The sequence below is a fragment of the Phyllostomus hastatus genome, unplaced genomic scaffold, assembly GCF_019186645.2.
Source record: "Phyllostomus hastatus isolate PE091 unplaced genomic scaffold, TTU_PhHast_1.1 phas_scaffold_1674, whole genome shotgun sequence".
In the NCBI taxonomy this organism is placed as follows: domain Eukaryota; kingdom Metazoa; phylum Chordata; class Mammalia; order Chiroptera; family Phyllostomidae; genus Phyllostomus; species Phyllostomus hastatus.
In genome coordinates, this window is record NW_025334011.1 from 6,377,339 (window position 1) to 6,402,284 (window position 24,946).

The following is a 24,946-nucleotide window of genomic DNA, read 5'->3' on the forward strand; positions in this document are numbered from 1 at the left end:
GAATCAGTGTTTTGGATTCCTTCAAATATACTCCCAGAAGCGGGATCATAGGGTCAAAAGGCAGATCCATTTTTAATTTTTTGAGGTACCTCCATACTGCTTTCCTTAGTGGCTGCATCAATCTGCGTTCCCACCAACAGTGCAAAGGGGTAAATTTTATTTGCTTTTGACCTGAGGAGTCAGATTCTCTATTTTGTTGTCATTGAGAATGAATGGCACCATCATCAACCCCAATTGCTTAGGTCAGAGACCTGGTACTATCTTTGAGCTCTTGCTTTCTCTCATTCTTCAAAGCTCCAAATCTATCTGCAGGCCCATTAGCTCAACTCCAAGATTTATCAAAAATGAGAGCACCTCTCTCAAAATCCATTACTAATATTCTAATTCAAATACCATCATCTCTTGTCTAGACATACCAGTGGCCTCCTAATTGGTCCCTTTGCCTCCATTTTTGCACATCTCAAATGCCTTCACACAGAATAGCCCAAATTACTTTTACATAGTTATTTTTAGTCTCAATTATATTATTCAGCTGCATAAATTGCCAATGGATTTGAATACTTAAAATCCTTACCATGACCTTCCTTATCCAGCACAGTCTGGCTCTTGTCTGTCTCTGTGACATTTTAAAATTCTATCTGTATCAGTCAGGGCTCCCCAGGGAGGCAGGACAAGTAGGCAAGAGATATATATCAAAAGATGTATCGAGAGGAATTGTTTACACGATTATGGAGCTGACAAGGCAAATTTTAAATCTGGAGGGCAGGCTTGAAGTCGTAGCACAACCTGGAGCTGCTGCCCACAGGTGGAATTTTTTATTCTTCAGAGGCCTCAGATCTGCTCTTATGGCTGTTGACTATATAATTTATGCTGACTAAGATAATGGATTTCTGTTATATCTACAAAACACCTTCATAGAAACACATAATTAGTGTTTGCTTAAGTAACTGAGGACTCTAGCCTGGCCAAGTTGACACATAAAACCATCACACCCTCCCTTCCCCTCCGCCCTTTCCCAACCATTCCTGTTCAACAAACACCCAGTTTAAGTCCAGCCATTATGCCTTCATCCATTGAGGATATCAGAAATTAAATGTGATACTTCACATACATTCCATTGTTGAGACTTGGATAAACCTAGCTCTACAGGAATCTGAGACATAGTATTCACTTGGAGAGCTATGTGCTAAACTAAAAATTAGGGGGTCTATTACTAAGCAAAGAAGATAAAAAATATATTAAGTCTACTCATTTTGCTGTGAAACTAAAAGTGCTCTAAAAATAGTGTATTTAAGTTTTTTAATTAATAATTTTTAAAGGAGAGATATGGGCGTAACTAGGAATCTGCCAAGGGGACAGAATTCAGCCTCCGGTCATATGCTACATTGGTCTTATTTGATCAAGTCCTAGCATAGCTGGCTTCTCCTGGAGTCACAGTGTGATTTGGTGATTTCAATATAAACCAAGGCTCAGGGGTACTAGTTCCTAAACCAAGTGGGTCCATATACATTACTGAGGCTTTAAGATCTCCCTGTATGAAGAGGATGATACATGCTGACTACCCTAGTGCAGCAGTGTAGGGATGAACTTGTTCAAAAGAGTTGCAGAGCCCTTCCTAAATATAATGGCATCTCCGAAAGCTCACTTCTGATCTTGAATGATGTAGGCTTTTCCCTTTATACTATTTCACCCTAGAATTATTCAATTGATTTTTATTCTAGAGTATGAAGTTTTGAGAAAATTTTGATGTCAGTTAACTCCACATGATTCTAATTATTTAATACTAAATTATGAAATATCAGAAAACTGCTTCCAATCAATATAGGACCATCTGTTGATTATTCAAAACTGTTATTTTCATCTACAGAGAATAAGATACTAAGAATGGAATGCATGAAATTAAGTTTTGTAAGTGTTCTAAGAATAGATTTCCTTTTTAGGGCGCTGGAACAAATGAAGATGCATTGATTGAAATCTTAACCACCAGGACAAGCAGACAAATGAAGGAGATCTCTCAAGCCTACTACACAGGTAATCTTATTCTCCGCTTACCTCTACCACCATTCACACATACATGACCCAATGTTGCTTTGCATGGAAACCCACCAACCTCTTCTTCACAAGGCCTTTGAGAAGGCAAGACATAAAAAGAAGAATCCATTCTAAAATGGCCTAATGTCTGGATTTTCAGAGAAAAACGGAGTACGATTGAGCTAGAAACTGCTATACAGCAATGGCATTAATACTTTACCTTTTGTTCTCAGCAATCACTGCTTAATTAAATCAACCATTTTCATCAATGTAAGAGATTCAGATCATTGCATGTTAACATTATATGTTAAAAACCACTTAGATCTGCCTCATGGTTTTCGGCCTGGGAAATTAGGTGGGCCATTTAGAGACTGTATTGAGCATGTAGATTCAGTATAATTAGCCAAAGTCCTCACAGCCTGTCAGCTCTGTGTAAATCAGAAAGGCCCTGCAGTACAGTCTGACACACTCCCCAGGGCCGGTGCGGCTCCACAGGTCAGCGCACAGGCCACCCTTCCATCTGAAACCGGCCACAAGTTCAGGTGTTCCCGGGCCACATGCGCTTCCTACCGAATGGCTACAGCTTTGGGGCTGCTCACATTCCTTCAGGTTCAGTGACTCACTAGAATGACTGATAGAACTCAAGAAAGTGCTGCACTCACAATTAGAGTTTTGCTATAAAGAATACAAATCAGGACTGGTCAAATGAAGAAATGCAAGGAGGGGGAGGCGGGGAGGGTCCAGTCCCAAATGCAAAGCTGCCACGCCCTCAGGATGCATGACCCTCCCAGCACATCCATGCATAATTACCAACCAGGGAAGCTCACTCAAACTTTGGATTCCAGAGTTTTTAGTGGGATTCCATGACATAGGCTCAACTGATGGCATCAATGGCTACATGATTAATCTCCATCTCCAGCCCTCATTCTCCCCCTAGAAGTCAGGCAGGTATCATGTTCAAAACTGGATCCTCCAATCACATGGTTGGTCTTTCTGGTGTGACCAGCCCCTGATCACTCAGATGCTGAGTCATTTTGTCAGCAGAACCACAGGTGTAGTTCATGGACCTGACATGAGTAATGAAGACATTTCTATTATTTGGGAAGTTCCCAGGATTTAGAGGTGACTTCCCAGGAACTGGGGACAAATACCAGCCCAACTCTATTATACAATATCCTTTGTAACCTTTGTAACCTTGAGGGAGCCATGGTTTCTGTGTTTGTGTATCCGGGCACTTCTGCAGTGGGAGAAGTCTAAATAAGAGATATATTCACCCCCAGATGGCTGTTAGGTTACTTCGAGAAATTCTCATTTGAAGGTAAATACCTCAATGACAGGTAAGTGGCTGTTTCATTGCTGATGTGTTAATCAGGGTCTCATCAGAAAAACAGGTAGCACTTGGGGTTTTAACCAAGAGAATTGGAAGGAGAGAATTGCTGAAACACCTTTTGGAGGACTGAAAAAGCGAAAGGACACACAGTGTAGCACAGACATCTAACCCCCGGGGCTGGGACAGAAGGCAGAGAGGTTGGGGTTTTCAGATACTAGGAGTGCAGAGGAGAGGTGCCATCTTGCACATGTTGATACCTCAGGGGCTCGGAGGAGAAGCTTAAGGAGCTGGAATTCAGTTCTCTGTGAAAGTGTTCTATCTAGCTGGAGCTGGTACCCCCACGGGGCTGCAAAGTGGCTTGTTCTGGGAGCCTGGGGATAACTGCAGCTGTCAGGCAGAAAGCCCTTCGCTGGGTTGATACTGACCCGAATAGCAAGCCCACAGCATGCTCTTCCTTCCCCATCCTGCCTCGGAGTCTCCCACTAGCCCTCCTTTCCCACTGGTGTTGGGGAACAGATGTAGCCTAACAGATGTCGGGGGGGTACAAAACAGAAGTGTAATTTGCAGAGCCCCAAACCCACCTCCTCAAAGGTGATAAAACAAGGTAGGTTTGGAATAGATGAGATCATTGCATAATGAGCAAAATGGGTACTTTGTAGGTATTTAAAAATTTTAGTTTCATCACTTCAGTTAAGATTTACATATAAAAAATCATCAGAGCCAAGGGCTCTTTACTAAGGTTCCTTGTTACTCCTCACATTTCTTAGAACAGTCACTGCTCCGTGAGTTGGCCTGCCCCAGGATGGCTCCCCGGAGCCCCGCAGTAACGCACAAACAACCCTGGGATGTAAGCTCAGCGAAGGGGGGATTTTTGTCTGTTTTGTTCACAGCTGTAGCTCTGGCCCCCAGAACAACGGGTTGCAGACTCAGATATTTATTGAACCAGTATCCTCACGATCAAGATTGGGATCATAAAAGCCAAGTGAAAGTTCTACATTTAGGACTGTAGTGTTATAAATATGACAGTAGTTCAGAGTTACCAGATGCTGGGGTATCTGTGTGAGTTAAGCTCTCTCAGACTATAAGGAATGGAATTACACATAGGCTGCCTTGGTTCATAGGGATTACTGATACACAAAATGTAAAGAAAGGAAGTGATCTCAATTACATATAGCCAAGCTTTACAGGATGTGGACACAGCAGCACTGCTCTACAGTCTTGGCTATCTTGTCACCCCTCGGCATCAGGCATGCATTGCACCCTGGGCTGATGTTTTCATTATAGGAACTCTTCCTCCGCCCTCTCTGCTTCTGCTGTTTTTGACACAGCTGAGTAACTTCTCTTCCCTTACCACACAGTGTTTGATTATTCAAAGCTTGTATTGGGTTGGCCAAAAAGTTCATTTGTTTTTTTCTGTGAGATGGTTTAGTAGCACTTAGTTGTCTTTAACTTCATTGGAAATAATTTTGTTAGATTGTATTGTGACAGCTGTCATATCAGCATGCATTTAAAAAAACTTATTAAAATTGGTGAATTTTTGTGTATCCATTATAATATTGAAAATGGAAGAAAATATGTGACATTTTGGCATTATTATGTTTTGTTATTTCAAGAAAGGTAAAAACACAACTAGAACGCAAAAGAAAAGATTTGTGCAGTGTATGGAGAAGGTGCTATGACTGATCCAATGCACCAAAAGTGGTTTGCAAGATTTTGTGCTGGGGATTTCCCACTGGACGATGCTCCATGGCCGGGTAGACTATTTGAAATTGACAGTGATCAAATTGAAACATTGATTGGGAACAATCAATGTTATACAACGTAGGAGATATCCCACATACTCAAAATATCCAAATCAAAAAGTTATTGGTGAAAATAAAAGAATGTGTCTTTTATTTTACAGAAAAAACTTTGCAGACTTTGAGCCAACCCAGTATTTGCCCATGGCTTCTGCTTATTCTTGGCTTCTGTCTTATTTCTGGGAAAGTCATTTCATTTTTTGCTACCCTATTGTCTTTACCTCTTTTTCTGTACAACTCACGCTAAGGGAGAAGATTCGAAGGGCTCAGGAAAGCACTCTCCAGTGGAGAACGTGATTTCGGACAACCTCCTTTCAGCAGGTCATCTCTGCGGCCGCTGGCCACCTGTAGTCAGATGCCAGCCCTGTGCAGTCAGCTGTAGCGAGAATGATGGTGTCATATACCTTGAAATGGTGACCCACGCATGAGAAATCCATCAAAGGAGGCTACTGACTTGGCCCTCATAAAGGAACTAGGCATTTTTTATTTCGTGTTCTTACTTCTGGCAAAATATCCGGGGTCATGGGAAATGTGGGAGGCTACATGAGATGACTCTAAGGTCTCCTCTGGATGATTCTCTGAAATATAAAATACTTCCTCAAATTCTAGTAAATGAGAGCTTTATTCTTTGGCTTGATATTTTTAAATTAAATTTTTTCTAATTAAAGTGAAATATAGATGTAACAATATCCTAACTATAGGTAAAATGATGCCTACATAATGTTATCATTACTGAGATAATTTATAGTGAATTTTGCTTATTTGAATTGCTCAGAAAAAATTATAGATTTCATAAAAAGAGATTAAGTCATGCTGGAAGAGTTTCCATCTCAGCACAGCTCTTGCTATTAGATAACCTCCTATCACTTTCTGTAATCGTCTTCTATTGATTTAAAAGGACAAGCATTCATTTGACTACCATAATTTATAGAGCCCTTGAGAGTGATGCATGCAGCATTCCAACAGGTGTCGCCTACAGCCAGGTGTATGGCTCCATGAGGATCGCTGTGAGGCACAGATGGAGCAGAATCGGGATTTAAAATTGGTGGATGCTGCACATAACAAGCTATGCAAAAGGGGCTACAATTGGTACTACAATATGTGAACATACAATTGTCATTTGTTACGGGAAAATAATATATTTTAGGGCAGCTTTTTTTGAGAGCTACCAAATAATACAACTAGCTGTACACATCAATAAAACAGAAAATTACAGTGGCTCAGGTAAGATAGGTGTGTCTCTCCATATGTAGAAGAGGTCTGGGGAGAGGCAATTCTAGGACTGGCATGTTAGCGTCCCCAAATTTTCAGGAATCCAGGCCCGTTCCTGCTTACTTTTATGCCATCATTAAGATGTAGTCCTTGTCTTCACAGTCCAGCACGGCTACCTGAGCAACGGGTGTCAACCTACAGACCAGGCTCTAGGATGGCAGAGGGGACTAAGATGGGTGTGAGCCATCCCTTAGAGAGACTTCTCAGCAGTGCCACATTTGTCTGCCTACATTTCACTTGACGAGAACTTAGTCATGGAGCTGTACCTAGCTGAGACGCAAGATGAGAATGTGTTCTCTAAGCTGTGTGCATTGTGTCTTCTAAAGATGAGGGTTCTGTGGAAAAAAGATCATAGAAATTTGGAGGCAAACTAGCAGCTAGCCCACCCAAGCTTTCCCACTGTGTGTATGGTCCTCAGCACCATTATCAGATGAAATGGACTGGGATTTGATCCAGAATAGCAACTTTTTCTGTTCTGCGCATCTACCACAACACATACTAGGTAGTAATCGTTATGAGAATGTGTTCCTCTCAGAAGAACACCGGGAGCTTTTTTTAAAAAAAAGTTACATTTTATCAGGTACTCATTTTACATTGACATGTCAGCTTTTCTCTGGTTTATAGTAATATTTTTCAGCTTGTCAAGGCTTAATTTCATTCTTATTTGGTTTCAGTATATAAGAAGAGTCTTGGAGATGACATTAGCTCTGAAACATCTGGTGACTTCCGGAAAGCTCTGTTGACTTTGGCAGATGTAAGGTTTATTTTTTATTTTTAAATTCCTCAATAAGCTGCACATGCTCAGTAATAATTATTAGATAATTTAAAAATAACCAAACTGAGAAAATAAGCTTGCAATTTTTCTTATGAAATGATTTGCTCACTATACATTTGTATTGCCACTAAGCAGTATAATGTTTAACTACCATCATAAAAGTATAACATAATCATGTAACAAAAAAAAATCTGTAAAAGTGTTCAGATCAGATTTCACAATACATTAAAAATGTCTTGATAATTTATCTGACATAGAAAATTTTTCCATCCAAAGTGTTCATTTCCATCCTAAGTGTCTCCATTTTGAGAACATGGTCATTCTCTTCTGGACTCAAAACAATATATGTTTCTCTTGTTAGCATTTAAATGAACTATGAAACACGATACAGAAAAATTACCTTTAGAGATGGGTTTATACATCTCAGGACTAAAAAAAAAGACTTGCTGCAACCTCATTCTCCTGCCCGTGGAAGGGTGGCTGAATCTTTCACCCCCGTGAGACTAAATGAGGCCACACCTTGCTGTCTCTTTTTAGGAGGCTCTTGACATAAGATGGCGAGGTGGCGAGGTCAAGGATATGCTGTAATCACAGAACTGTGTAAGAGAGGAAATAATTTAAGCCCAGCCTCACCGGCCTCTTTCAGCTGGTTTACACAACCCCTAATGTGTGAGAAAACCCCAACGTCGGTCTCCGCCTAAGGGCTTCAGGCAGCACTTGCCAAAGTGGGCTTACGCCACTAGGAAGCAAGTTGCCCTCATTTTGGTTTCAGATGTTTGAAATGGTTCAAACCTTATGAAAGGAACCTACAAACCCAATTTATGGGGCATTGATGCAAACGTATGCCCCCAGAGGTTTGTATTCACATGTGCACATCTGTGTGTGTGCATCACATGTGATTGCCACACCCTGGCAGCAGGCGGTGGAGACCAGACTTCCGGGCAGGGTTTTAGAATCAGACAGACCTGGAGTCTTAGGCTCCTCTGTTACCTACTAGCTTTACGTGTCTGGACACATTAACCCGTAAAGCCCTCGTTTTCACATCTGTAAAATTTAAGTAATAATAATACTGACTTTATGGGTGCTGCAAAGATGACAGATAGGTGGATGGATGGATGATTGATGGATGTGAAGTACTTATAACACATAGAAAGTGATCAGTATCATTAGATCAATGATAATCACCATTTTTATGATTGGAGCAGAGTGTGTGATGAGAGAACAGGAAGGCAGACAAACAGAAGCAGCAGCACTGAAAAGAAGCAAATAAAAGAAATAATGAAAAATCAGGCAGGCTTACAAGGATCTAATGTTTGAAAATAGGAACAAATGCATTTTTAAAATATAGCCAAATGTTTCATTCGTGTATAATTGTCAGAATAATCCAGGCAATGCCCTTCCCCCTCTCTGTCTCCTGTCTGTTTATAACATGCCAAGTGCTTGCACATGAGCACACACAGGAGTGGGGACCTTCGAGGGTGTTTTTTTACTGGACTTTGTGCTATAGAGAAGTTTTAGATTTACAGGAAAATTGAAACAGAGAGTATAGAGGACTCCCATATGCCTCTTCCCCAGCCGCCTCACTTTTCCCCCTATTATTAACACTGCGTTAGAGCGGTATGTTTGTTACAGTTGAATGAATACTGATATATTATTAACTAAAGTCGAGAATGTACAGCAGGGCTCACTCTTGTGTTAGACATCTATGAGTGTATCTGCTGTGTGCTCAGATCTTTAGTCCATTTTTCAGTTGGGTTGTTTGTTATCTTATTATTGAATGTTAGGAATTCTTTATATATTTTAGATACAAGTCCTATATGATATATGTGTGTTTGTCAATAATATTTTCTCCCAGTCTGTAGTTTGTCTTTTTGTTCACATAAGATCCTTGAGTTTTCAGAGTAGGAAGCTAAGACTCAGAAAACTGTGTTATTTGTTCCAAATTCCGTGGCTGGTCAATGACAGAGCCAGAACTAGTGTCCTGGGTGCCCGAGTTCTCTCTGCAACATGACCTCTGCTGGAGGAGAACCTCCCTGTGTTAGGATCTTCTGTCTTTAAAAGGGTTGCCCTTGCTCTTTTCTTTCTTGTTTAGGGCAGAAGAGATGAAAGTCTAAAAGTGGATGAGCAACTGGCGGTAAAGGATGCACAGGTCGGTAACAGCAAAGAAACCATGTTGTTTCACTTACCTGCTCCCCTTGTCCACCTGCTCATTTCTGTGGCACCAGCTGGGGCTGTCGTCTCCTATCCTGTCTGAAGGAGAAGCCTGAAGGCGGGGGTCACCCAACCCCAGCTCTCTGCCCTCTTCAGTGGGGGTTATCCTTCCCATAGCTCTTGCAACCCCAACTCTCAGATGACTAATCTGCTAACCAGGAGACACTTGCATACCTCACTGACCTCTGAAACAAAGTAAGCCTCCCACTCTTCTCCTTCCACCTCTTCAAAAAGAGAATAAAGAGAATCGTGTCCACAATAACCTTTAAGTCTTTCTCCATTGTCCCACAGGTTCTCTATAATGCTGGTGAGAACAGATGGGGCACAGACGAAGATAAATTCACAGAGATCCTCTGTCTAAGGAGCTTTCCACAACTGAAACGAAGTAAGGACTCACGTTGCAATCCTTTTTGCTTTGTATTGTTCACAAATGCTTTTTGGGTTTAAATACTAAGTTCTGAAAAACAGAGTTAAAAAGTGGAAAGGCTGTTCCACTTTTATGTATCAGCAGTTATGGAAACAGTGAGTCGAGGCAGACCAGACACTACCCTTGTTCCCCTGCAGGCTGGGTAGATGGCTAGCAAGTGAGTGACAGGTGATAGATGGGGGACGGATGGCGGGGAGAAGAAGGGGGCAGCCCTCTGAGTGAGAGCAGAGAGGAGTGTCCCTGTGAGGTGCAGGAGCCTGAGTCACCCCAAACCGTTCCTAGTTAACCACTTTCCAGAGAAACCAGGTGTGGTGGTGTCTCTGCCCATGCATTAGCATGGATTATAAACACTGAGCCCTTTCTGATATGAAGGTAAATTAGCAGAGCAGCTCTTTTTGTATGACCAACTAGTACATGGAACCACTGAGCACCCAGCCCCTCACTTACGCATCTCCCTGAGCCTTTCTGGAAGCAGCAGCACCCAGCAGCCCAGAACTCCATTTCCTGTGGACACCTGAGTGGCGTCCAGGTGTGGGTCTGGAGAGCACCCGCAGTGCGAGGCTCCGTTTATGCCGAGTTCATGGAGAAATGAGAAAACATCAAGATATTACCAAGATTTTTTTATTCTTAGGGTGCCTTTCCTTAAGTGTGGCATTAAGATTTCATTTATAAAATAATGGCAATGGTAGAGCATAGTTGCTTTATTAATGGCTTTTTTTTTTAAATAAAAACCAAACAATCCTAGATCTCTCTCCAAAATTTTTTCCAAAATTTACTTGGAAAACATTCACTGGGCTTACAAAATATGCCCACCTACTTGGTAATGTGTGTACAGGTTTGGGGGAAAAACTGATCAAGAAATTCAAAAGCCTTCTGGTAAGTGTGATGTAGGCTGTGCTCCCTGGGGAAATGATCTGCTCAGCAATAAGAAATCTTCATATTCAAGATTGTGTTAGCAGATGAAACATATTTGATTAATGGCTACACTATTGTTTCCCAGGTGTTGGCATAATTTAAAAATGGCACAGTTTATTAGATATATTATTTATTATATAACCTTTAGATTATTTTAAATGTTAACAGCCTGGGAAGAGGGAGAGGAGAGAGAGATCATTGAAAAAATGGCCTACGAAGTTCAGGTTTTATTGCAGATGAATTTTTTTAAAGATATGAAAAACAAAAATTTCCTTATTCAAATTTTGATGATTTACCAAAGGAGTTTTTGAGCTCATATTTCACTTACTTTGGTGCATATCAAGTCAAAAACGGGAATAGAGTTGTGTGTGGTCAACCATGATGCTTTCACTGTGTTTGTGGTGCTGCTTTTTAGCATTTGATGAATACAGAAATATTAGCCACAAGGACATTGAGGACAGCATAAAAGGAGAATTATCTGGGCATTTTGAAGACCTACTGCTGGCCATAGGTAAGCTCCTGAGTGCTTATAAATGAGTTGCTTTGCACTTGATCTAATTCTTGTCGGGGTCAGCGCAGTGTGAGAATCCTGGCGGATCCCCCTTTGTGCTCCCATGGCCCTGGTACAGTCCACAGTCCACACAGTGTACTCAACAGACACTGTTACGTGAGTGCATGAAAAAGTTACTCTTTTACATCTTACTTTGCTTTTAACTTTGTATTAGGCTTGTCACCACATTTGAATTGTAAACTCCTTAAAAGATAAAAATACATTTCTACTGGCATTTTTATTGAGACTTGTTGGAAGCTGAGACCAAAGCCAGTTTGGTAGTTCACCATTTGGGGTTAGTTTTGGAAGATACCAGTGGCAATGGAGCTCAGGTTGGAAATACAGGTCTCCTCCCCTTTGGCTGTGCTAGCAGAGAGTGTGTCAAAAAGAAAGTAAGTCACAGACAGAATGTGTTCCCAGAGACACATGTGGATAAACAAGGAGATGAAAACACTACATAAGCCGAGCTGTCTTCTCAATGAAGTCTCAGCAGTCTGTCCTTTTGGGCACCCGAAGAGCACCTTGCAAGAAAGGTGCAGTCAGAAGAATGAGAGACTGTTCAAAGACAGGATTTAGTGTAGGGCAACAAAATCAGTTATGTGCTCGTCCCACACAGGATTGTTAGGGATCCTAAGCCACTCTAATGTAGGGTGGGTACTGGGCTTGCTACATGCTTCTTCTGCACGAATTACAGAGTAGGAGTACCTCTACTCCACACATTACATCATTCATCAGTGAGACATCCTTGCTGTCATTCATCATGATAATTAATAGCTCCTCTGGTGACATAAAGATAGCTGATGTCCAAAGGTAACCTCCCTGGAGTGAGCCTCTGATTCATCTTCAAATGTTAACTACCACCTCGGGAGGTGGACTTCCAATTAGAGTTTCTTAAATTGTAGTTTTAAACAAATACTCATCTGGTACTTGTCATGTGCTCAGCACTGGTAAACTCCAGATATTAACATATTTAAGCCTCATAACAACCCCATGGATTAGGGACTATTACCCCCTAGTAGAGATGGTAAACCTAGGCACTAAGTTGTTCAGTTCCTTCCTCAGGTTATCCAGGGAATACGAGGCAGAGCTGAGATTCTAGCCCAGGCAGTCAGACAGACTCCTCGATAACCAGCCATTTGATGTGTGCAGTGCAGACATAGCCTGAAACACACAGGCATCACAGTCTGTGCTGAAGGATTTTAAAGTAAATTACAGGAAAGACACAAGGGAGCGAGCACTCACTGCATTCCAGGCACCATTCTCAGAGCTTCTTCCACATGTGTTATTTCACTTTACTTCTGTCCTCTCTTCGGTGCCAAGATAGAATTTTTATCCAAATGCGGCTCAAAAAAAGAGAGGAGAGAGAGAAGAAAAAGAAAACACCATTGACTCTGATTGAATTGCTAAAAGGTAGGCCAAGAAGAAAAAAAAAAAGGCTGCTTTTTCAATTAAAAAAAATGAAATAGAAATCAGTTCAGTCTCCAGAGTAAGTTCTGAAAATGTTCCAGTGGCAATGATACAGCTGGTTTATTTTTTCCCATTTCACATTGTTACTCTTTATGTCAATTTTGCGCTTTTTACTCTGCCTGCTATAATATTTGAAAACCTTTATTGAAATGTATAAACTCTTACTCATTGAGCTAAGAAGGATTTTTGGAAATATACATCCAATGATACACTAAATTTGGACTGCAATGTACACTATTTTACCAAGTAAAAGAAAGACCTTATAATCTGACTAATTTGAAGTTCATGATATGTCACACTCATTTTCTTTTTGTTTACCATTATAATGTATCAGTTTCATCTTTACTGAGATTTAACTCACACAGCATAAAATTCACCCATTCAAAGTGTGCAAATTTAGTGCTTTTTAGTATAGTTACAGAGTTATGCAGCCATCACCACAATCTCAATTTAGGATATTTTCATCAGTCCCCAAAGAAACCCTGTACCTGCTAACAGTCACCCCCACCCCCAATCCTCTACCCACTGATCAACTTTCTATGTTGATAGATCTGCCGATTATAAATATTTCTTATATAAGGAGTCTGATAGTGTATGTTGACATACTCTAGTTTTTAATATGAGAAACCATATGAGCTGTATCATCTTACAAATGCATAACAGAACATTTCTAGCTGTCAAATCCGGACTTTCCTAAGGAGAGACTTTATTCAAAAAGTCTATTGCAATAGGGAGGATATTTTCTTCTCAGAAACGTGCAAGAGTCTTGAAATCGAACAGAAAACACTTTTCTTTTAAGAGTTGGATAAGCAAGGGGGCATGATTGTCGGGGGTTGACAGGAAATGTGTTTTGCTCTGTCACCTGATTATTGGGATAAGCTGGTAAGAGGCCACCTTCTGTGTTTTAGTCACAGCTAAGGCAGGGGACTTCTGCAGGGAGGAGACAGGGCTGACCACAGTTTGCTCCATCCAACACAGAGGGTGGGAGATGGGCAACTATGGACTCTTGGTCCTTGTAATTAACGCTAATGGACTCCCTGAGTTTCAGACATTGCCCTGAGTTTCCCTACTTTCAGTGTTGAGTGTTAAAACAAACGTCCTACCCCTGTGTGTGTGTAACACAGCTTCTCCAAATTTTAGGACATGAAGAGCAAACCTTGGGGTTAAAAACAAAGCAGAGGACAAGCTAAAGGATTATGGGAGGAAAAAAAAGAATTCCAGAAGGATTTAGTTTAGGGGGAAAGACATGATTGAAAAACTTAATAGGATAAAAGTAGACATAATAACTTTTGATCAAAGTATTTAGACTTGCTTAATATGAATTTGAGAAAAAGTAGGTAAAACCCATTCAAATGTTGGTTTGTTCTCAGACAGCTTCACGTCTAACACTGTTATCACATTTGTCCCAGATTTCATATTTAAGCTCCTAATACATCTCCCCCTCTATTTCCCGTAAGTCAGTTACAGAAACCGAAGGCCTTCGCTCTCCTGGCTAGGACTTAGGAGCCACTGAGAAAGCTACTTATTCTTGTTCTGATCTCCAAAATCCATTATAAAATTTATTCACTTTTGGCAGATTCCTGTCTGCAGAGGAGATTTAAGATTATAAAAGTAATTGTGTTGCAATAAACAGATTTACTCTCTACAGGCTTTTCTATTTCTGATGATGTTCACTTTGTTTAAAAGATAATTTGCTCATGTTTTTGCCAGTTTCCTTTTTTTTTGTTCTACTTCTGCTTTATCTGTTATTTCAAAATAAAGAATTGAAAAATGATAGGGGTTTTTTTGGTAACCGAATTTAGATTACAGGCGCTGGTTCTAATATAATTACTCTAACCAGCCTATAAATTCTAATACAGCCACTTAAGAGAAGATCTTTCCACTTGAAAAACTGGTTTTAAATTGAACTCCAGGCCCCTTCTTACCTAATGAATTCTTTGGAGCAACATCTCCGCTGTCCTTAGACCCAAGTCATTCGTCAGTAGTCAGAGATGTTAGCCACGCAGCCGAGGTACACCCTCGGGAGTCATCCGTGTAAGCGTAGGCGGTGGTGTGTCTGGGAGCTGGAGATGAGTCATGTGATGTGGGAGTTTCTTTGGCAGGTAATTTTATTTTCCTCATGGCTAAAGATCATTACTGTGCTAAAGGTGTATGCAAATACGTCAGAAGGCTTTGAAATTCAAGTTAAGCATTCATTCTCTCATTTTAAATGAAAGCCAATAGTGTGGGGGTGGGGTGGCGGATAGAGTGGATATAGTTACCCAAAGAATCTTTTTACAAAACATTTTACTGTATATTAACTCAGTTTCTATTAAATGACAGTGAACGTACTTTACTTTTTATACAGTGCATTGTGCAAGGAACACGCCTGCCTTTTTAGCTGAAAGACTGCATCAAGCTTTGAAGGTTGGTCTGGAAATTTCATATACGTTCTTAGCTTCCCTCAGTGAGAATGTAAAACTATTGCTCATATTGATGGAATTTTGTACTTGCTGTCCACTTTGATGAGTTCTCTTTCTCAGCTAATTTGTCTGTGCATTTGTCTGGTGGATTTAGATAACGAGTGTCCTGATCTTCATAGAGATACAGTGAAGGGCTGACTAAATTATTTCCCCCAGTTGGCAGCAAGTGTAGGCAGCAGAACCTGTTTTAGAACTCCAAACCTCGAACTTGACCCATTAGGTCCAGGGGCCTCTTGAGCTGCCTTACTTAAAATAAACCAGACTGAGCCAGCAGCCTTTCACGATACAGAAACCTTATGTTTTCTTACCCATTGCCACTGCTAGATGGTGAACTCCATGACTAGAGGAGGTTTTGTTGTTGTTGTTTTATCACTTGTGTGTCTTCAGACCCTGGCACTGGTCCTGGCACACAGAAGGCGCTTACTTCAGTTTCTTTACTGGACAGACATCCCCTGTGGAAGTCCACATGCGCCTTCTAAGTTACATCCCGAGTGAACATACGGTTTCCCCCTCTTTGCCACACCTCCCACCCCAAGTCTGGTCCCCATCCTGCGTTCAGTCATCACAGTGGGTACCCGCAGCAGGATCTGCCCCTGCCCAGCTTCTGAACTTACGCCATTCCTCCCCATCCTTGCTCTCTATGCCTCAGCCACTTCAGGCTCTCTGTTCCCCAACTATGGCACGTCTCTTCCCAAGTCAGAGTCTTTGCATTGGTTGTCCTCTCTGCCTGAAATGTACCTCCTCCAGATCCACCTGTGATTATCTCCTCCTCATCTGTCAGGTCTCTACTCAAATGGCACCTCCTGAGGGAAGTCTCCTCTGACTGTTCAGGCTCATTGGTCTCTTTTAGTCACACCCCATTTGATAGTTCTCATAACTCTATTTAAACAACTTGTTAATAGTCTTCCCTGACCATCTCCATTCATTAGAATGTAAACTGCCTTAGCACAGAGGCATGTCTGTGTTGTTCACTGCCGTATGCACACTGCAAGGAATGATGCCTGGCATACAGTACATGCTCAATAAGCATTTGCTGAATCAATGAATTGTGTCACTAGCCACGTAACTGCTCAGAAATTTTACACTTCTCCCTCTCCTTCATTCTCTTCAAATGATACATCCAGTTTTGTCATCTGCCTTTCTAAGCATCTCTTAAATCAACCCATTTTCTCCATCTGTACTGCCCTTTTTCTAGGTAAGGTCATCATCGTCTCTTTTTTTCTGTTCATGTAATCACCTCTGGATGAGCCCAGGCACGTTCTGTTATCTTCACCCTACTCCTGCCCTGCAATCGCTCCTGGTACTGCTGTCAAAGACATCTTCTGAGACCACAAATCTGATCCGATCTCAATACTCCATGGTCAAACTCTCATGTTGAGTAGTTCTTCACTCTTGGGATACAGTTGGAATTTCGTTTCATGGTTTACAAGGTCCTGCCTTTCCAGGCACATCTCTTGCTCTTCCTCCTCATTGTTTATGTATCCTTGAATGTGGCATTCTTTCTTGTCCTAAACCTTCACACCTGCTAGTTTCTCCATTGGAACATTTTTTCTTCCATGAACCCCATTCCTTCTGACTGATTATTTAGCCCTCAGCTTAAATACCACTTTCTCAGACAGACCTTTCCTAATCCTTAATCTATTTTAGGCTCCCCTAATATATGTGCCCCTAAGTACCCAATATTTCCTATATGTCACATTATATTGTAATGGTTTCTTTTCTTGCCTGTATCCTTTACAAAATTAGAAGATGAATAGGGGTATCCCAGCTCTGTTATCAGTGTCTGGCACGGTACTGGCACAGAGTAAGTTCTCCAATAAATACTATTTCTTGAATAAATGAACGATGAGGTTAACGATAAATGAGTGAAGTGGAGCCACTGGCTGACTGTTTTGTGCAGCATCATCTATTTCTTGTAAATATAGGTCTATAAACTGTTTTGTGACTGACGAGATTTGTCCTGTGGACACCTGCATTTCTTAACAGGGCGCTGGAACTGATGAGTTTACTCTGAACCGAATAATGGTTTCCAGATCAGAAATTGATCTTTTGGACATCCGAGCTGAGTTTAAGAAGCGCTGTGGCTATTCGCTGTATTCAGCAATTCAAGTGAGTCTCCTTTTAAAAATAGCAAAATACATTTTGCCTTTCTCTCCTCCCCATCCTCTTTCTCTTGTAATACTTAGAACACGGAGATATGTGACTTAGATTTCTCTCTTTGTCAGTGTGCAAATGTGTAGTAATAGCAAAGCAGCCCTTCATGATAGAGACTATTTTTCAGCTCTAGAATCTCAGGCACTGTATAGATACTCACCTTTTTTTTTTTTTTCAGTTTAGCAGCTGCTAATTTTTCTTTTGTGAATTGCATATGCAAGTTGTTTACCTATTTTTATATTGCAGTGTTTTTATATCGCAGTGTTTCTTTATGAAGATGATAGGAAAAAGAAATACCTATTTTAAATTTCCTCTTTGTTTCACACAAACGATAGCATGGTTCTGCAGCCTGTAGTTCTTTTCATGTCAGTGTGTCGGAAGCTTTCTCAGTCTTTTAAATTGCTGCATATCATTCCATTACTTGTATATTTATACCAGCCACATCAACAGATGTTCCCACTTCTTGCTATCACAAACAGTGCTGCAATATGCATACACAATTTTATAAGGTACAAGTGTATCTGTGGCATAAATTCAAGCAGAGTTTATTTCTGACATAAACTCTCAGAAGTGGGTAGGATTACTGAGACAGATATAAATATATCTGTGCCCTGGCTGGTGTAGCTCAGTGAATTGAGCACGGGCCTGCGAACCAAAGGGTTGCTGGTTCGATTCCCAGTAAGGGCACATGCCTGGGTTGTGGGCCAGGTCCCCAATAGGGGACCTGCAAGAGGCAATCACACATTAATATTTCTCTCCCTTTCTTTCTTCCTCCGTCCCCCTCTCTCTAAAAATAAATAACATTTTAAAATATATATATATTTGTAATTTTGATAAATACTACCAGTTGGCTTCCATCTGCACTTCCATGAAGAATAGATGAGTCCTTGTTTCTCCATAGCTTTGGCACAGAGGGTGTTTTCAAGCTTTGGGTTTTTTAAATCTGATAGGTGAGAAATTGTATCTCAGTGTAGTATTAATGTATATTTTACTTAATATGAGTGAGGCTATACAGATTTTTAAGTTTTAAATTCCATTTGCATTTCTTAAAGTGCTTAGCTCATTATTCTATTGAAATTTGGGATTTGAATTTTGGGGGGTCAATTTTATGTAAGTTAGTTTCACCTTTTTTTCTATGAATTATAAATATTTTCCCTAGTTTGTTATTTTTCCTTTGACATGGCTGGAGGTGTTTTTCCATATATTTGCCATCAAATTGAATATATCAAATTTTTTATAGTTTCTGGAATTAAAAATAATGATTTCTTACAGTCTGTCAGTCTAGATGAGAATCTTCCACAAATGTGGTACACAACTTCCTTTCAGTTTTAAAGAATAAAAGTAGTTTTCATATCTCAGTTGATACTATATATATAGAAACCCCAAATAAATGACAAATTATTAGAATTAATAAGAAAGAAAGACTTGCAAAAATTGTGTAAGAGGCCTCCATCCTTGAAGCTAATGGATCAAAAGTCATAGTCTCAGTAAGAATACAGCAGCTTGGAAATGATGAACGAAGGGCCAGCCCCCTTGAAGGATGTTTTCTGTCTGGCCTCCCCGATGGCATGCAGGTCTCCACTCAATGAGTAACAGAGAGTGTTAGTCTGAGCTGGGTCCCTGAAACAAAGTGGGAGCCCAGGTCCTCCAGTGAGCTGTCAGATTGTCCCAGCCTCCAGAGCCACTGGCTCCGTGAAAAGACTGAGTCCAGGGCTGGCTTCACAGATGCCCTGCTGGTCTTCCTATGCCTCAGGCTCATCCATCCTCCTGCTGTCTGCAGAAAATCAGCTTTGGGGAGCATTAGGCCCAGAGGCAAAAACAAGTGGATCTAAATCAGCATAGGGTCACCGAGACCCGACCTCGGAGGTAGGGCTGGAAGACAAACCTCTTCTGGGAAAAGGACACATTTGCTCTGAACATCGATGGTCCAGAGCTGGGCATGGAGGCTGAGCTGTCCAGACACCTGGGCCCCAGCTGTAGGACCATTTTATGTACGCTGTGGATTCTGATCCTGGGCACCGTCCCCTTCAGGCCCCTGCGAGGCTGGAGTTCCACCATGTGCAGGAGGCAGCATTCATCCATGGCCACCTGGGACGCCTGTGTTCAGATTGCATTCTTGTGTCACTAGGAACAGCTGAAGCCCGTGGCCAAACCTTTGAGGTAGCCCTGCCCACAGTAGCCCCCCTCGATCAGGTACACAAGTTGGCCTGGACATTTGGGCAGGCATTTTGAGAACCTCCCTGCCCCAGGCTCCACAAATGGTTTTACAGTGGATGAGTGAATGAACATCATTCAGTCAACTAGATTCACAAGCCAAAATCCACCCCCGCCCCACCCACCCACAGCCAGAGCTTTTGTTTTGGTACTAAACCTTTGCAGAAAGAGATACATGCCTCAGTTGAAATCAGGAACTTACTCAGAAAGGCAGCTCTCAGACTTTGCCTGGGGCTTAGCACAGATTTCATCAACTGCTCACACTCAATGCAGTTTGAATCGATCCTGACACATTACAACAGTTTCAATCAACAGAGGAAGATTCAATAATGTTAACCATATTGTTCTTACTAAGGCAGAAAAGTAGACACATACCTTTTATAAAGATTGTCAGTAATAAAATTGAAACATAAAGAGGGCTTTTGGTTCACCCTCAGCAACCCAGAAAATTAAATTAATCAATAGCTCTCCCTTCCCCATTGGTCTGGGTAATTGAGGCTTATTGCATTAGGAAATATCTAAACTATGGGTATCTTGACAGAAAAGAAAAATCCATTGCTGAAGAGTTCAGTTTGTAATTTAAAATTATATAGCATTTATTCATTTCTCTCACCTAAAAGTACATTATTAAGTAATATCATTACATTTTCACTACTGATGAATAAGATCCCTTCAGATGGTTCAATTTCTGGATTTGGGAGTAGAATGCCATTTTGTATATTGTGGGGGAGGAAGAAACTTTCTCCTTCAAGTTTCTTTTATCTAGTCTAATAAATAAATCTATATGAAACAGATTGATGAGAGAAAAATAACCAAATTTAATTGTGTACACATGCTCGGGAACCTCACATACATGAGAGCGTCAGAAGAAGCCTCACGTACATGAGGGGCTCGAGGACAGAAAGGTGAAATGAGGTGTGTATGACCTGCCTCCTGGTCTTAGGGGAGGTCAGATGCCTTGGGGCCTCAGACCCTCATGGCAGGACGTAAGAAGAGCAGATGTTCAGTAATTTGTAATCTGCCCTGCCATACGGTTAGGCCAAAAAAGATCATCTCTGATAATCTCTTATTATGGGCAGGGCCCCTAATTCTTCTCATAGTTAAGGGGGGAGGGCAGAAGTTTCTCTTGAGCTGCAGGGTCTCTGTTCCCTTTAGCTTAAAATAATCTGCATAGTACAGAGGCACATCTTGGGGTGGCTCATTCTGAACCCTGCAATATCATCCAGGCCTTTGGTCCTGTCTTCATCTTTTACCTGTTTAGACATTTCTCATTAACACCTTTCTTAGTGATGATTGGTGGAGAAAAGGAGAGAAGGATGTAAGTGAAAAATGTATATCTCTTATTAATTAATAATAAGACATTAATAGAAAATTTGTATGAAATTGCATTTTTGGTAGATTTCCTTGATCAACAAATTAAGTACCTATTTAACAAATAGCACAATCCCAAGCTCTTTAAGGGAAATCATAGTAGTCACCTTCAATTTATAATCTATGTGAGGTAAGGTGGGGATAGATAAAATAATTAAAAGATAATAATATGAAACAACATACAATTAAATACTAGATTATAGGGTACAGAGCATAGTGATATAGGAATTAAGAGTAAAAGAAGTCTGGGGTTAGATAGGAAATATTTTCTTAGGGAAATGGGTTTGAGCCTACCTGTCAGGTTAATAGGCATGTGTTAAGTGCCTCCTATGAGCCAGGTGCTGTGCTGGCCAGTGGGGTCTCAAAGGTGAATGCTCTAGAAACATGGTGAGAAGGAGGAGGGAAAAAAGTAATAAGTCCCTTGATCTATTAGAATGTCTACCTTGAGGAGTATTGAACAATAAAATCCAAATGGCAAGATGAATGCAGTTGAAAGACAACTCTGAGATCATGGAATTTATTTTTTCATTTATTCAATTAAAAATATTTACTGAATGAAGATTATGTGCCAAGCTTGGGGTTATAAGCAAAGAAAAAAGTTTCCTATCCTTACAGAATTACAAATAAATGTAAAATTTGTTTGTACAGCTATGTTAAATGCAAAGGAAAGAAAGATTGTGCTGTAAGATCATATAATAGGAGGATTTGACCTGTAGGAAAGGCTTCTATGAGGAAGTTGTGATTCAGATCTGCAAGTGAGTAGATAACATGAAGCAAAGGCTGTGGGCGTCGGGAGAAAGTAGAGCATCCCAACAAGGAATTGCACGTGGAAAGCCCTAGGGTAGCGGAGAAGTAATGAAAAGAAAAGTGAGGCTAGAGGGATCAGGTCAAATAGGACCTTTTCGACAATGTTTAAAGATTTTGTCTTTAGCTTGAGAGTGACGGGAAGCCACTGAAGAATTTGTTTTAAGCACATAGGGTCATAATTAGAAGTACATTTTGAAAAGATCTCTTGAGACTGTGGGGAATGAATTAGATGGAAGATAGAAGAGTACAGGGTGATGTTATGTATTAGTCATATTAGAGGAGTGCAAAGTAGTAAGCAAAGCCACTGGTGGTGCAAAGAGAGGAAAGAGCTCTCTCAAAAGGTATTTAGGAGTTAAAATTAAGACTCATGGACATGGACAACAGAGCGGTGATTGCAGCAGAGGGGGGGTTACAAGGGGGCTAAATGGTGATGGGAAAAAAATACAATAAAAAATAAAGACATCTGGTGTGAGGAGCTAGGACGACTCCCAGGTTTCTAATTTGGGAAACAGATAATCGTGCCAATTCCCTGCATGAGGGCCAGGTTTTAGGTGTTTTGTTTTTTGGTCTTTTTTTCTTTTCTGGGGTTGTAGGAGAAAGTGCATCTGTTGAGTTTGAGATGTCTTGGACATGTAAGTGGAGATGCTGAGTGGGTAGCTAATGATAGGAGATAGTTTTCAGAGTCAGTTACGTTATGGAATCCTTGGACATGGATGAAAATCCTCTAGGGAGAAAATACAGACTGAGAAAAGGAGAAAGTAGGGAACTGAGATTTAAGCATTACTAATAAATAGCAAATGGCTGGGTAGTAGAAGATAAGCCTGCCAAGAAGACAAAGGCAGAGACACCTGAGAGGAGGGAGGAAAAGCCAGGATTCCCAGGAACAGTAAGGGCTACTTGCTTGAAGGATACCGTGGTGATTGGACTAGATTTACAAAACAATAAGAATGAACAACTTGGAGAAAGGGATTAATGAATCTATAGTCAAGGAAACTAGTGACAAGAGATGAGAGCCTAGCGTACATTTGTTGTCAGAATAGAAAAAAAAGAATAACTTAAAAAACATCACAGAGAAACAATTGGGAAGCAGGATTAAATGCGAAGGATAAAAGATGGGATCAACGTTGGGAGAAGCGAGAACCACTGTTAAAAACAGGGCAGCCCACGGGAACATTTAGTTAGTTTCTTAAGAACAATTAATGTGGCCTAATTAGGAAAGCATGAATTACATTCAAAGGTTTTGAAATTACACTAACTTTTTTGTTATACCATTTCTAAAATGCCATTTAAGTAGAATAGCCCTTTTACTAGAAGGAACAGGGAATAAAGGTAGGAGAAAAGGATGAATATTTGTTTCGTCTCTGCAGTGGATCAGAATTTTAAATATAGCTGTGTGCTAAACTACGGGTATATTTTCTCAACAGACTGATAGAACCCCTAATAATTTTGACAACTTTGGTGACTAGAGGGAGCTGTTTTAACACAGTGTTGACTTCTCATCAGTGTGAAAAGTTATTACCTATGGCAGAGCAAGGCTTAGGGAAACCAACAGAGGAAGAACTAAAAACTCTGTATAAAACAAAAGAATGTTTCTTGATGCCTGTTGTGTCTTATGAAAATAATGCTTCACGTCTTTTCTAAATGACCCTTCTTCATTGCTGCCTTTACATTACCACTTCCTTGATATTTACTCCAGCATGAAACTTAAGTGATAAGAAATGCTTGCTATTTGAATTGCCTTGAATAAAATGAGAAATAATGGGAATTTTTTAGGCAATTTAGGTTAAAAGTCAAGTTTTACTTCTGAGGCTATGCAAGCATTTTTACCTCTTAGTATAGTGAACATGGCATCTTACCTCAGTCTCACAAGGTATCTTTTCTGAACCAGTATCTCTTTTAGGTAGTCCAGGGGTAAGGAATTGAGGTATACACTCTTTGGGGATATAGTCCAATTCACTTTCTTAAGGATAGCGTGGTGGCGAGCAGCCAGCTGATCTGGATCTGAACCTATTCCTGCCCCTTATTCTCTCTGTAGACTTGCACAAGGTTCCTAACCTCTCTTTTTCTCATCTTACTTATTGTGTGTTAAGTGGAGATGCTCACGACTCCTACTGCTTAGAGTTCTTCTAACAGTTAAAATAATTAAAAATAAAATAATTAACTCTTAAAATAACTCCTAGAAGAGCAAGTGTTTGGTAAATAATATAGATTATTAAAAAACTATTATTTTAAAAGTTTTGTTAATATTATGTAATATTATGTAATTGATGAAATCTTATTTTAGTAAACTCAAATTGAAATTTAATGGCACTGTATCAGGAAGCATTTAAACATTATATATTGTAAAGAACATGTTAAGTGGAAAATACACTTGGGTATGAATGAAGGATGGAATTACAGGTGTGTTTTACTAAATGGTACAGGTCATGGGCCTTGCACCCCAGGGAATCCCCTGGTGCTATGGGATTTGATTCATTTGTGGTTTCCCCATTGTTTATGCTGCATCTGTTCTTCTCTCCATCTGCCCTGCTCTTTGCAGTCCGATACTTCTGGAGACTATGGAACCACACTCTTGAAGCTCTGTGGAGGAGATGACTGAGTCAAGGACGTCATGTCCAAGGGTTGCCTGCTCCCACGACAGCCTTTTCCAACAGCATTGCTTCCTTCTTTCTCACAGTATTTAGAAGTACAAACAAGCATAAGCAGCCACTTGTTTTTCCTAAAAGAGATTTTCATTGTTTCCTAACAACAACAATGTGATTATTTTAGAGCTGTTCATCATAATGTAGTGGTTCATTAATGAACATTTAAAATGAGGTGAAGGATCTCTTAATACTGCCCAGATTAGAGTTCTGCTTAGGAAGTGACAATCTTTGTACCATTGTAAAATATTAAATGCAAAAGCAGTGCAATAAAATTGTTGCTTTTGTTAAATTGTCTGTTTTTAGCGTCTACCAACATTGCTGGTGCCTCGTGCTGGCAACTAATAATATTTTACAACATGTTTTTATTACAAAAGCTGTTGCTGCTGCAATCCATCTATAAGCTTATTGATCACATTCATCTTTAAAAAAGGAATAAAAGTGAAGGTGTGTGTAACCCTGCCTACCCTTTCTAGTCATGATCAGGCTGTAGGGATGGCAGTGCGTGACAAGTTATTT

At 40.4% G+C, this 24,946-nt stretch overlaps 1 protein-coding gene across 2 annotated transcripts in view; it reads left to right on the forward strand.

Annotated features, from left to right (window-relative positions):
- The window catches only part of ANXA3 (annexin A3), a 46,371-nt gene extending 21,652 nt beyond the window's left edge, over positions 1-24,719 (forward strand). For both annotated transcript variants that reach the window (XM_045857956.1, XM_045857955.1), the window contains 8 exons: positions 1,941-2,031; positions 7,107-7,186; positions 9,300-9,356; positions 9,710-9,803; positions 11,176-11,271; positions 15,125-15,183; positions 17,226-17,348; positions 24,325-24,719. In XM_045857956.1, coding sequence (XP_045713912.1) covers positions 1,941-2,031; positions 7,107-7,186; positions 9,300-9,356; positions 9,710-9,803; positions 11,176-11,271; positions 15,125-15,183; positions 17,226-17,348; positions 24,325-24,384 — 660 coding nt within the window. In that variant the 3' untranslated portion in view covers positions 24,385-24,719. The remainder of the gene's footprint in view (positions 1-1,940; positions 2,032-7,106; positions 7,187-9,299; positions 9,357-9,709; positions 9,804-11,175; positions 11,272-15,124; positions 15,184-17,225; positions 17,349-24,324) is intronic.
- Positions 24,720-24,946: the final 227 nt, after the last annotated feature.